The sequence below is a fragment of the Seriola aureovittata genome, chromosome 7 (genome assembly GCF_021018895.1).
Source record: "Seriola aureovittata isolate HTS-2021-v1 ecotype China chromosome 7, ASM2101889v1, whole genome shotgun sequence".
In the NCBI taxonomy this organism is placed as follows: Eukaryota; Metazoa; Chordata; class Actinopteri; order Carangiformes; family Carangidae; genus Seriola; species Seriola aureovittata.
In genome coordinates, this window is record NC_079370.1 from 17193503 (window position 1) to 17207328 (window position 13826).

General features: G+C 39.6%; 2 protein-coding genes across 6 annotated transcripts in view; both read left to right on the top strand.

Annotated features, from left to right (window-relative positions):
* The first annotated feature begins 597 nt into the window (after positions 1-597).
* Positions 598-12725, top strand: LOC130172939 (zinc finger protein ZFAT-like). 2 transcript variants are annotated; one of them, XM_056381920.1, is made up of 24 exons: positions 598-900; positions 2137-2295; positions 2713-2880; positions 3164-3292; positions 3548-3661; positions 3917-4039; positions 4139-4212; positions 4398-4483; positions 4773-4871; positions 5185-5333; positions 5445-5536; positions 5748-5896; positions 5987-6950; positions 7739-7865; positions 8031-8263; positions 8669-8750; positions 9318-9437; positions 10232-10405; positions 10589-10677; positions 11196-11334; positions 11449-11555; positions 11804-11891; positions 12072-12169; positions 12247-12725. In XM_056381920.1, the coding sequence occupies exons 1-24, from the start codon at positions 882-884 to the stop codon at positions 12445-12447; spliced, it is 3783 nt and encodes a 1260-aa protein (XP_056237895.1). In that variant the 5' UTR covers positions 598-881; the 3' UTR covers positions 12448-12725. The 2 variants fall into 2 exon arrangements, with proteins under 2 accessions (XP_056237895.1, XP_056237896.1); XM_056381921.1 differs by having other exon boundaries at positions 12253-12725.
* Positions 12726-13368: 643 nt separating this feature from the next.
* Positions 13369-13826, top strand: part of mtbp (MDM2 binding protein) — a 29356-nt gene continuing 28898 nt past the window's right edge. For all 4 annotated transcript variants that reach the window (XM_056379758.1, XM_056379760.1, XM_056379759.1 and 1 more), the window contains exon 1: positions 13369-13541. In XM_056379758.1, the coding sequence (XP_056235733.1) occupies positions 13475-13541 (67 nt within the window). In that variant the 5' untranslated portion in view covers positions 13369-13474. The remainder of the gene's footprint in view (positions 13542-13826) is intronic.

A 13826-nucleotide genomic window follows, 5' to 3' on the forward strand; every position in this document is an offset into this window, starting at 1 on the left:
TTTTTGAGGGTGGTACCAATTGGCTTGCTCTGTTAGAAACCTTGTAGAAAGGAGGTCTGAGGCCTTAAAGGATAATTAAATGACATATTAGCAGCAGGAAGTTCTAAAACATTTTTGTCACAGTCAAAATCAAGCTGTCTTACATTTGTCCGTACAAGAACATTTTAAAGACACTGAACATAAATGAAGGCAAATGTTAATATGAATTATTCTCTTTGTAACCTGCAACTTAAAACTGTGTCTTGCCCATTTGATACCTTTATTTTTTGGCAGCACTTTTCCAAATAAGTCATTGACCATATAATTCTTTAAGTAATGATTTTCTAGTCAAATACATGTTTATATAGAAAAAGTCTGACATTTCTTAGCCATGTTGTAGCTGTTGTCCCGTTTACAGCAATTTTCCCCCAGTTATTTTCCCACTATCCTCACTGTATCTTGTAACCTATATTTTGATATGATCTGCATTTGTTGCAGTACATAACCACCATAAATGTAACATTAGAGCAGGAATTACTCTGTGAGGTTCCCACAATTTGTCGTAAACGTTTACGGTGTTGAGGCCTCTTGACACAACGTTCAACAAATTAAAATATCTGGAAAGAATTCCTGGGCTAAACTGTGTTGAATGCTGCAGTTCCCTTTCCAGCCACAATACAGTCCTCCCGCCACAGAGGGCGCCGTCCTCTACACTGCCACCACGTCCTGTGGTGTCGGTGTTCCGCTGGTTGGGAGGACTTGTGTCGCAGATTCGACAGAAATTTCTTCATACGTAATGTGAAATTAGGCTCTAAATCCAGATTCAGAGATTATATTTGGTCATATAATGGCTCAAGTCCATTGATAAATTAGCGTTATTTTGCTGTTTAAGCGCGGGAGGAATGGATGGAGGGAAAGCAGGTAAGAATTTGAGCTAGCTTCAACTCGAATATGTTTGTCGGGTCTTCATTTTAGCTTGGGTCAAAAATAAACAAACACGTCTATATCTAAGACGTGTCCCTGCGCAGATTTGTAGTCTTGTATTTTATGTTCACATTGTAGACTTTATTAACAGGCTGTCTCTTGTTTAGTAAAGGTACAAGCGGTATTTAGAGTTAGGTCTGACACTGGACAGCTGTTTGTATGCTGTACTGATATGTCCGTTGACTAACGTAGGTCCTAAGTGTCAGTGTTGGACTGCGACCGTTAGATGAGATGAGACAGTCTCAGAGTGTGTGGGCAGAGAGAGAGGAGAGATCATCAGCCTCACTTAAAGACAAAATACATCATCAGACACTTAAAGCTTGCTCATGTTTCCATGGCTTCGTTTTTCCGTTACTGTGATGGTCAGTTCCACAAAAAAGAGTTTTAGGAAATTAAACATTTTAACTCACAAGATAATTGGATGATCTAAAGAGCTGCTTATTTGAGGCTGAGCTCACTGTTACAGCCGTTGTCTCATACAGTAGGACAATTTGAACAAGTCTCTCCTGGAAAAAAAATACATTTGATATGAGCGCTGCAACGATTAATCGATCATTTTGATGCAAAAATGGCAACTGTTCAAATCATATGAAAAAAATTTGGTTAACCTCTTCCCTCCCATTCCCCTTATTCCCCCCGTTTACATTTTTTCATTACATATACAATATGAAAATCAAGTTTACAAAGAAGAAAGAGACGAAATCACTGCCATTTCCACACATACACAAATACAGACTTACCCTGAACCATTTACTGTAGGTAAAAAACCATAACAGGAAAAATATAATACTATAGCAGAATTTTCATTGTTTTCCCTTGTTTGTTGGGTAATTTTATTTTTATTTGAGGTATATACTGTTTTAATGCTTATTACTGTACTGCTGTTGTTATTTAGTCATCTATTTGGCCCCTTAGAGTCTGTCATGTCAAAAAAAGACCACATTCCTTGCAGGGTGTTGCAGAGGAATAGAGAATAGAACTTGTGACTGTAAATATGAGGTAACTTGGTACATTGGGCCCAAATATAACAGTCTGCTTCCCTGCTATGAGGCAGGCAAATTATGCTAATCTCTCTCATTTTTCTCATTCTCTAATTTAATTCCAAATTTAAAATGACTCTGTTTCCTCTCTGGCCCTCTGAAACTGATACCTTCCTTCTCCTTGTCTTTCTAGCTGGTGCTGTGTTTATGTGCCGGCTGTGCAACCTCTTCTCTCCCAGTCGCTCTCAGCTGCTGGCCCATTGTTCCCAGCAGCACCCCCAGCAGGAACCTCCTGATGACATCATCATTGCGCTGCAGCCCCTGGTAGCAGAGCCTGTGGAGACGCTGGCAGGTCAGATTAGTGTATCATTGCCAGGACTACTAGTACAGGAATATGTAAAAAAGTATTCTGTGTCATAATCATTATTACTACATTCACTAATTTGAGGATGGGTTGGACTTTGACTTGATTGCAGTCCAAGAACATTAGTGTAGGACTCAAGCCGTATGAAATTAATTGTACAAAGTTATTACAAGTGAATTAAATGCAAACCAAATACAAATGTGAAAAGTATACACTATACTATACTGTTCATAGTAATAAAACTCTTTTTCATTGTCCTCCGGAGATGACAATGGAGTTCAGTGACACAAGGCAGAAGCTAAAGTAGACCGGGTCTTGGCTACAGAAGGTTTGGTCTTGTAGGGAGATTTGTTATCAAAAAACAAAAAGATGGGGAAAGTGTTCTGCTGTTTTGTTGGCCCGCAGAGAACCCAGTGAAGCGAAAGCGAGGACGACCAAAAGGCTCTACAAAGAAGACACGCACTGATTTGACAGAGTGCACGGCTGACTCCACCCATTCTCCAGATGATAATTTTCAAAGACACGAAGAAGAGAATAAGAAGGAAGGAGACAAACAATGTAGCTCAACAGAAGGTAGTACTGCTGCCACTTATATGTATCCCATAATTCTTTCTTTTTCATGCAGAAGACAAGAACAAGCACTTGCAATATGCCTGGTTAGAGTTTAGGGCCAATTTTTTAAAGTTTAAAGGCTATACTATTACAGCAGCATTGTGTGTCAAAGGCTAATTTCCTTATGGACAGTGTTATTTTTTTCTGAGTAAACATGTTTTTGTCAATGATTTTTCATCATTATGCTAATCAAACTGTTTCCTGCACTCTATATTTCGACTCTTTTTTTGTGTCCTTCCGCTAGGTGAAAGGCACGATGGGATTTCGGGACTTGACTGTAGAAACTGCCATCGCTCGTTCAGGAACAGACGACAGATCCTCAAACACATCTGTTTGAGAGAGGAGGAAGAGGAGGAGGACGAAGAGGAGAATGGTGAGGAGTGAAACAACAACAACAGAAATAAGTACCAGGAACAGAAAAGTTAATATTTCATAGATGCATACAAAGAACAATAAGTTTGGATGATGTGACGGAGAATTTTAGGAATTATTCTTACTACAATTATAGATTCTTAAATACCTCTGTGTTATGTACAGATGTTGGGGAAAAAGTACAGAAAATATTGTTCATATACATTTTTGTACTTGGCTAATCAGGCGATAGTGATTAAATAACCATCATTTTCAGGGAGCATCCATGTTGGAGCAGGAGTTGAGGGCTCTGGGAGTTTGGACCCCACGAAAGCTGATCCAAAACAGATGCACCAAAACCCAGTGAGGTCAGGACTTCTGAGAGAAAAAGGTAAATTTAACATCAGGATTGTTTCTTCAAATGAATTGATACTTCTGTCTGAAAACATAGGAGGTGATGGATCTGTCCTGTGATGGGTATTTACTGTATATCATAAGAAGACTACAAAATCTCTAGTGAGTGTTAGCTCGTCAGCTCAAGAGCTCATGGTGTGCCCAAACTGCGCTGTTGGTAATGGTTGGATTTGTTTAAGTAGGGTTCAGGTTTAGTTTTATAGTCTTATAATCTTGTTTTCTTTGCTTGTAGATGTGAGCAGCTTTAGACCCCTGAGAAGCAACCGAAGCCGCATCTCCAAAGAGGGAGGCCCAGCAACAGGAAGCAAAAAGTCAGTCATCAGTGTTGTTCTGAAGGAAGATGAAACACTTCCAGGTCAGTCTTTTTTGTACTAGTTTTTACATTTTGGCTAACATATGACTCCACTGCTGTAGGCAGTATGTCTTATGAATAATGTTACCTTTATTTCAACAGGTGTTTCTAAAATGGTTCCAGTTGAGGATGGTTTAGCAGAACCAGAGTCTAAAGCCATCAAAACTCAACCTCAGGTAAACCCAGGAACACACAGAAACATTCACCTAAATTACAAAAAGATCTATTTTTCCACTTACCTCTAGTCATAATTGACCATATAGCCTTAGTTTTATTTTCCCAAAGTTTTGACATATCACTTGCTTAAGATTTTTGGCCCACCACCCTAAGTGTTTATTTACTTTTTATTGTCATTCAACAGTCTGCAGTCTTTCGCAGTCAGTCACAAGACCTTGCAAAAGGAGCCACCATCTGCGAAGATAACCCTAAAACCGACCAGGAGCTGAGGTAATTTAATGGAAAATATCCATCTCTCATATAATTATTTGATTGTAATACATAATTGATGGTCCAAATAACAAATTGTCAGTAAGTTTGATGAAAATCTGACAGTAAAGCATTGAATCTCATTGTCTATGACACAAACTAGACAAACAGTGAAACAAACTTGAGAGCTGACTAATCAGTTGCATGCATGAATACTGTTGTACAGCAGTTTTAATTTCTTTGTGATGTAGTTTAACCATCAATGTTATCTGCTGTCAGCAGTCTGATCCCTTTTTTTTTCAACTCCTAGTTCTAATCCAGCCTCCACAACAACAACAACAACAGCAGCAGCAGCAGCAGCTGCCAGCAGAGGCTTCCAGGAATATTCTATAAAGCAAGATGCTACCAAGTACTGTATGAATGTTTTTTATTGAATGTATTAACAATGGTTTTATTTTACAGTAGTTCAGAGGTCAAGTATAACTTCAAGCTCTTGTGTAAACTACAAACTAAATACTGATGTGAATAAATCAGGTTCTAGTTTAACAAATTTTCATTTAACAATTTTCTAAAAGAAAATAAATGTTTTTCCTACTTTTTATGAGGTAACGTTAGTTTGTTTTCTTATTGGCATGTTGTTGTCTGTGCAGCCTAGCTGAAGACAAAGTAACAATAACATTGGTCAACTGGTAAATGTAATATTCTTGCTCTCTGTCTCCCAGTTTACCTCAGAGCCAGCTGAAGATCTTCGCCTGCGAGTTCTGTAATAAGATCTTTAAGTTCAGACACTCACTGATCGCCCACCTCAGGACACACACCCAGGAGAAGCCGTTCCAGTGCCCACACTGTGACTACGCATCAGCCATCAAAGGTAAATCCAGGCTCACTGGAACACAAGCAAAGAAAAATGCCAGCAAAATAATTAATGAATCTGTAAAAACTTACTTACCTCTTTACTTACTTACTTTCTTACTCTTCAAAGCCAACCTGAATGTTCACCTGAGGAAACACACGGGAGAGAAGTTCAGCTGTCAGCACTGTCCTTTCAACTGCCTCAGCCCCGGACACCTCAAGGTGTTCCTTTATTACTGTTTTTATTATTATTATTATTGTTGTTGTTAACTCCTTTTAGTTTTAGGTTGCTATACAGTATATTATCACTTATCTTCATACTGCAACACAGCAGTATCTCACTGTGACGTGTCAGTTGGATTTCTAATGCTCTTGAGCACGAAGCTGCTGCCTTTCTGGTTTCAGCTGTAATTCTGTGTTTTTGGCAATGCAGGTCCACATAGAGCGGGTCCATTTGAAGGTGAAGCAGCACTGCAGCTTCTGTGACAAGAAGTACTCAGATGTGAAGAACTTACTGAAACACATAGAGAAACGGCATAACCTGAAAGACCCTGCTGTCTACCAGAGCTACCAGCAACTGAGGTGTGACCTACAGTGTCTAAAAATTAAATTCACCTGTATCTGTTTAACCAACTGAGCGACCGGCCTTTCTCATTTGTTTATCTTTTCTAGGTTAAAGACTCGTCAGGGCCTCAGACAGCTCCTGTACCACTGTCCCACCTGCAACCGACGCTTCAAGAATCAGCTCGAACGGGAGCGCCACCTGTTGGTCCACGGGCCTCAGCGTCCCTTTGCCTGCCTGCTCTGTGACCATGCCGCAACCAAGATGGACGCCCTCACCGCTCATGTCAGGAAACACCTCTTCCTGTACATGTGCTGTGTGTGTGATGGGAAGTTCGTCAGCTCTCAGAGACTGAAGAGTCATTTGAAAGAGTCTCACCCTGAGCTGGACCAGGAGCAGGCCTTCACCGACTGTATCAATAACAGCTACTATCTGATACAGCCTGGAGGAGGCGTGTGGGGGGATGAGGAGAGGGACACAGAGAGAGGGAAGAAGGAAGAGCACAGGATAGAGCAGGAGGGTGAAGATGACAGGATGACAGAGGAGGGTGGAAGAAATGGTGTCGGAAGGGAGGAGTGGCCAGATGGGGAAGTGGAGCAGCTGGAAGTACCAGGGAGGGAAGAGAGGGAGCAAGAGAGGGAAGAAGCTCAAGCTCAGAGTGAAAATGCAGAAGAAGTACAGGTGACAGACAGAGAGACAAGAAAAGAGGAAGAAGTTAAAAATGGAGGTGCAGAGCAAGGTTCCCAAGAAGTGATTTCCATAGAAACCACAACTCCCACTGACAAACATGACGAAGCAACAGCTGGGGAGCAGTCACAGGCCAGCACAGCGGACTCATGCACCCCTGCAGCTGAACATATAGTCAGACACGAACACAACACACAGAGTTTTCTATCACCAGAGAGCATTCACAGCCCTTTCCCTGAGAACAGGTCCCAAGAAAACACACCTTCAGCCAAAAACACACATACAACTTCATCAACAGGAAATGCAAATTTACCTGATTTGGGTGTAAACATACCTTCATCATCAGCACCTTCAGGGGAAGAGGGCCAGACTCCACACTCAGAGAAGGTAAATCAATTGCAGGTATTGTCGGCTGTTTCTGTCTGTCCTGCAGATCTTTTTTTTTTTTTTTGAGAACAGTAACTGGGCTGCAACCAAGAGTAAAATATCAGAAAACAGTTTTGAATGTCCATCACACTTTCCTAGAGCTCAAGGCAATGTCATGAAGTGACTCGTTCTATCTAACCGTCCAAAACCCAAAGATATGTAATTTAATATATATAAAGATATGTCATTAAATATAATGAATATACAAGAAAAAGCAGCAAATTTTCACTTTTGAGCTACACTCTAAAAAAAGAGAATGTTTGGGATTTTTTATTTGAAATGACTCAACAACTAATTGATCATCAAACTAAATTTTCAACTAATCAATATGAAACACTAGCAGACAGATATATCAGAATTATTGATGATCCATACAATAAGTAACAACCTTCTGTATATACTGTTTAGAGAGGGTGATGATTAGGCGATAATTATGTAAGAATTATGCCTCAGTGATTTGTTAATATTTATTAATGTCATCAGTTAGTAAATATAAATAACAATATTACACCAATATTACTAAACACAGTAGAAATTGCTTATTGATAACTCCACATATAGCCTCAGCTATTTTACACTGTTGCTTTCTTGATCCTATTAGATTAGTAATGCTGTACTTGATGATTTGATTTGATTAGACTACATTTCACTTATTCATTAATTTATGTGTCTGAATTAAGTAACTCATCTTAGAAGAACTCATCTTACTTTCAATCATCTACTGACTGCTCTTTGTTTTCTGCTGGCAGGAGTCGGAGGTTTTCCATCAGAGCGCGTTTCAGCAGGTGTTTTCATCTCTTCAGAAGACTCAGCTTAATATGGAGACTTACCAACGGCTCAGGAAAATTTACGGAGACCTTGAATGCCAATACTGTGGTGAGATGATGAAATTCCCTTCAGTAGCCTGGTTTTGTTCTGTTCTGTTTTAATTTCACTTTGTACTACATCTTATTATTTATTACTTAGCCTTTCCCCTATCTGGCTTGGGTGTTAAACAGTGTCTGCTGCTTCTAATCATGTTTTTTTTTTCCTGCTGCACAGGTAAACTGTTCTGGTACAAAGTCCACTATAACGTCCATGTACGCACACACACCAAGGAGCACTCACATTACTGTACGAAGTGTAGCTACTCGTCCATCACCAAAAGCTCTTTAAAGCGGCACCAGATCCAGAAGCACAGTGGCTTGCTGCTGCCTTGTTCTAATCCTGATTGTAAATACACCACACCTGACAAATACAAACTACAAGCCCATCTGAGGACGCACCAAGAACAGGTAACCAGCCTGAGGAGATTCTAATTATTCAGAGAAGTATTAGAGATTTTTTTTTTTTGATACACTGCTAGTATAATTGCAAGTTAATTGGTTTTCAAGAGGTGGTATGTTTGTTATTTGAAGTTTATTAACTCCCTTGGCCTGCTGTCCACCTCTGCTACCATGGTTACAGTATATAATCCCATCCCGATTACCTCAGAGAACCAATAGTCCTTTGACCTGGAAGAACACTCTAAATGTGATTATGTGTCAGTTTAGACTAACACGTTTGATCAACATTTTAATTTATTTGCAATAAAATGCAATGTATGTGAGCATTAATCAAAGCAAATTTGTTTTCCCTATTAATTCAGTGAAGGACGCAAAATTAACTCTTGATGTCTTTGTCTTTCTTTTGGTTTACAGGGGAAGAGTGCGGCCTGTCCTGTCTGCCAGCACAGCTATCCAGAGCACAGACTAAAACACCACATCAAAACATCCCACCCTGGTAAATAACACACAAATACATCTATACACATGGACAGACAGACACACAATGACCTGTTCATGCCTCTTAGTATCTTCTCCTGAAACAATTTCAAGACTGTCCTTTAAATCAGTGTCAGTATTCACATGTGTCTACTCTCCACTGTCGGCCAAATCCAGACTCCAGGGTGGAATCTTTCACAGAGCCAGTAAAACTGACAGCTTGGCTATTTTTACTTTCTCTGTTGTTAGAGTATCACTGCAGTGTGTCATCTTCTAGTTATATTATATTGCAACTCATTGTAATGATAGAGTATACTATTTGTTGCCTGTTTATTACAACTTGGAATACCCCCTGTTATTTATGGAACAATAGCTTGATATGGTTTGATCTGTGGAAACATTCTCTTGGCTTTGAATCACAGATATCACAAGAGACTGACCTAAATAGCTTGTTGCATAGTCAGGTTCAGTTGTTAACAATCAGATGCTTTTAAGGTCACAAGTGATTTTACAAGACTGTGATTTCATTTTGTGTGTGTGTTTGTGTGTGTGTGTGTGTGTGTACATGTATGTATGTGTCGGACAGATACATTACCTGTGCAGGGAAAAGGACTGATGGTACAGCGTGCAGAGAAGTGCCCTTACTGTGACTCCTACTTCCTAAAGAACAGCAGTGACTTTCAGCAGCACATCTGGGCCCACCAAGGTGTGATATCCCTCTACCTTTAACACAGACAAACCCACAGTCTGGAGCAACACATCTGGGCCCATAATTGTCCATACGCAGCGTTTCACTGTTTGATTACTGTGTGAGTTGAGCTTCCATCTACTCTTCCTCCTGGCTGCCCTCCAGGAGGACGGGCTAGACTGAAAACACACTGCAGACGTTGCAGGAGGAAATTGGCCTGTGGGTCAATTTGTGAAATGATGAGAACACACACAAACCAAATTGTCATATTGTGTGCTGCTGGCATTATCTCCAAGATTAAGAATGAGAGGTGGAGCAGTGAAGTTAGACAAAAGTTACAAGACATGCAGTTTTTCAGTTAAGGGCTGTTTTAGACAAGTGCAATGTGTATTAGTCTCTACAAAACACATGTAACTTTTGTTCCACCATATGTTTTCTTCTGTGACTGATAACCCACTGTGCAGCTGATGGTTGGTTGCTGAAATTGATTAATACAAAAACCATGGCTACATCCTTCTCTCCTCACTCCCTGCTTTAACACTTGCTTACCTCGATGAGCTGTTTACCTTGAGTTACATCTGTCACAAAGCTGTGGAACCTGGCAGACACAAGTCCCGAGCAGGTGTTGAGGAAGGGCTCAGTGAATGCAACCAATTTACTGCAGTGCATATGCTGTTTTTTAGCTAGTTTATTTGTCTTGTCTCCTGCCAGTTTTCTTGCCACTTTCACATCCCTGCTGTCCTATATTCTTATTGTCTTATCTTTGCTGGGCTGCTGCTAATCTGTTTGTAAACCTGTCTCCATGTGTGTAGGTCTGAAGCCATACCTCTGTAGTGTGTGTGACTACGCGGGCCGCAGTAGGAGTAACCTGAAGACTCATATGAACCGACACAACACAGAGAAACGTCATCTCTGTGATCTGTGTGGTAAAAAGTTCAAATCTAAAGTGACACTGAAAAGCCACAGACTGAGCCACACTGATGAAGGTACACGCACTCTGCTCTGTCACTGATGATGATGATCTTTTTTTGAAATGCTATTGTTGTCACTCTGTTTTATAATGTTTGTGTTCTGTATGCCGCAAGTATTCTGCTACTCCGCTAGCCTAGCAGAAATTTGAGAGTGTAAAGTGATGATAAAAAATAAGGGCAATAATTCTGTTTGTTCAGGGAAGCGGTTTCAATGTTCGGAGTGCGACTTTACCTCGGTCTCTAAACCTTCCCTGCTCAGACACATGGAGCAACATGCTGAATTTAAGGTCAGAGTACGCACACAGCCACACACACACACACACACACACACACACAATTTATATCTCTTGTAAAATGAATAAAATGACCTAAAAAAACCTCATTCATCTTGTTTGTTAAACAAACAAATTAATTAATTAATTGATACATTTTTTAATTTTTTAAATATGTAATATATTTTTGTAATATGCTACCGATGTGATCCAACAATAGTATTTTATTTTTATGTGATCCAACAATAGTATTTTATTTTTATATTTTATCTATGAACGATTGAGTCTCACTCAGTGTTCTTTGTTCTGGATATTAAAGGTTGGTCAACCATTTGCCATTGTATTGCCACTTTCTCAACCAAAATTAACAGTACAAATGGGTCATAAAGCTAACCTAAGTTCCTCCCTGGTCTTTTTTTTGACAAAATAGTTAATGAGTTGTTCAGAAAAATCAATGAATGTTTCAGAGTCAGTTGTGTTCTACTGATATTTCATTTGCATTTACTTATATGTGTTTTCGTCTATCCCTGTAGCCATTTCGTTGTGCCTACTGCCACTACTCCTGTAACATCGCTGGTCCCCTGAAGCGTCACTACAACTTGAAACACCCAAATCAGAAATATGAGAATGCCGGACCTGGGCAACCTAACCCTGATGCTCTGAAACAGCAAGGTCTGGTCTTTACTTTCTCTCTGCTATTTCCAGAACCTTATGTTCTTTAGAGTAATATCTAAAGTCTTTACAAAGCAAAAAGTGTCTAAAGCTTTTGTGTGTACCTGTGTTTAGGTGGAATGAAGTGTCCTGAATGTGAATTTGTTTATGGCACTAAGTGGGAGCTGAACCGCCACCTGAAGAGCAAACACAGCCTGAAAGTGGTGGAAGGCACCTGGGAGGTAAACAGTATAAACACACATACTAGATACAAAGAAAAGGGGCACTGAGTTATTTTTTCTTATCACTGAAAATGATATTTCTTTTTTTTTTTTATTTTAAAACTGCTGCCAAAATATGAGAAGCAAGAACAGCTTGCTAACTTGACCTAACTTGACCATGTTATTATACATTAGTACCAGTTTCACATTTACACACAGTTACCAGTTTTCAGGATCATACAATATCTGCCATATGTATAAATATCCAGGCGGGTGAGACAGTAGAGGCCCAGTACGTTTCTGTGGAGGATGAAGAGCAGCTGACAGAAGCACCTGTAGCAGCCCTGCACGACAACGGTAACAACAGCATGTAGCAGATAAGTGACTCAGCCAAACCCTGCAAACACCAGGCACCTTTTTAAAGATGATTTCTGCTCAGATAATCGAGGAAGGGCTGTTCATTGCTATTCCTATTTATGCTTGTTATTAATGTGCTTTAGTTTATGTCCTGTATAACACATTGTCTTCTGTGTTCAGTTAATATCCAGCAGATCACTGAGTTCAGTTCAGAGACTCACGACGCTGTCACTTCCATGGTCGCCATGGCTCCAGGCACTGTTACTGTGGTACAACAGGTAAAAATCATCACATAGCTGACTCAGGAAACAATGAGTGTTTACAACAAAATGTTAATGTTGAGTTGTTGCCGAAGTTGCAGGTGGCCGATGAGCAGGAAATCGGTAACTGCAGCAACCAGCTGATGGTGGTGAATGCAGAGGGGAGTCTATCTGGTGACCAGGTCATGGTGGTGGAGGATGCACACGGCCTGGAGGCTCTGACAGTCCTTACTCAGGGAGAGAACACTCACCACTATATTGTCTACGTTCAGGAACACACTGTAGAAATCAACTAATGATGCTTGTATTTTAACATAAGATTATTGATCCATCAGTGCTGAGTATATCAATGAGTATTAGATCAGTTTACAACATAAAATGTACCAATAAGCAATAAAATCAGGATTTACTGAATGTTTCTTAGTCATCATTAGAATTTTCTTCATCAGTTTTATTTTTCAGTCACTTGGTAATTATGAAAACAAAAAGTGCAATACTTTGTTTTGTGATTATGTGACATATTTTATACTTACAATACAGTACAGTATATTTAAATAAAATCCTTGTGCTGCAGTGTTTTATGCTCTGGAGTGGATTCAATTCTCCAAAATGTTGATTAAGGTTGATTTCAGATGTTGCTCAAAATTTCTTGAAACTCAAACATTTTTTATGAACATTATTGTGACACACTTTTAACTCTAGTAGTCTGCAGCAGAAGAAAGTGCTGAACATAAAATGAAAGAGGAAAAGTCAGCTTTTAGAGAAGCAGCACCTTTGCACGCATTATGATCTCAACATAGCTGTTTTTAGTGTTTTATGGTTTGGAAATAGGCACCATATTGTGCTATATGGCACACTAAAGTGTAAAGACTTGAATACACAAATCTGAGATCTATTAATTTATGGAACTATGTATGAATAGTGTTTACACATATACTGTCATAAGTCTGAAAAAGAGATCATATAACCCTTGCCATCATGCAGGATATTGAATACAGTATACTGACACATTATGGAAAATGATCTGTTAATACTTTTCTTCCGGTAATACAGAGAAAACGAAATGAGATGAGTGCAAAGATTTTGAAGTTTGTACCATCATGTCGACAGGTTTGTCTGGTGTTTCGGTCTCAGTCCAGTAGGTGGCGGTGGCGCGCTTAGTGTCCTGATGCCGGCTGCCGATACATAATGTAGAAGAAGAAGAACTGGTGGGAAATTTGACAGTGCGGGAAAGACTGTTGTCCATAATACAGCAAATATATGACTCCAAACAAACGTTAACCGTGAAGTTAAAACCGTGAAGTTAACACGAGTTTACACGAGATGGACCGGTATGTGTTGGTTATTTCCTGTTGTCAAACTGACGACGACGTGGCAGAGGACGATACATGTGAGTTTGAAACAAATTATAAATGAGTGCGTATGTTAGCCAAGTTTAGTTTAGTTAGCTAGTGGCTCAGACAGTGTGTGGATAAGTGGATACACTAACTCTAGGTTAACGAACTTGGGTTTGACTAGAGCAATGCTAAATATCTAAGGCACACTGGCAACCTTTCTTCAGATCCGTTTGGTTCAGGAGAGAGTTGAGTCTCATACTTTTGGCTTGTAAACATTTCAGTTAACCACCCAAAACCTTTTTACAGTAAAAATTAATCTAAAAGTTGGTAGCTGAATT

Bases quoted from the DNA above. Each gene is read 5' to 3' on its own strand.
- LOC130172939 (XM_056381920.1), top strand. The intron at 5,897-5,986 runs GTGTGACCTACA...TATCTTTTCTAG, and splicing joins CAGAGCTACCAGCAACTGAG to GTTAAAGACTCGTCAGGGCC. The intron at 10,406-10,588 runs GTACACGCACTC...CTGTTTGTTCAG, and splicing joins ACTGAGCCACACTGATGAAG to GGAAGCGGTTTCAATGTTCG.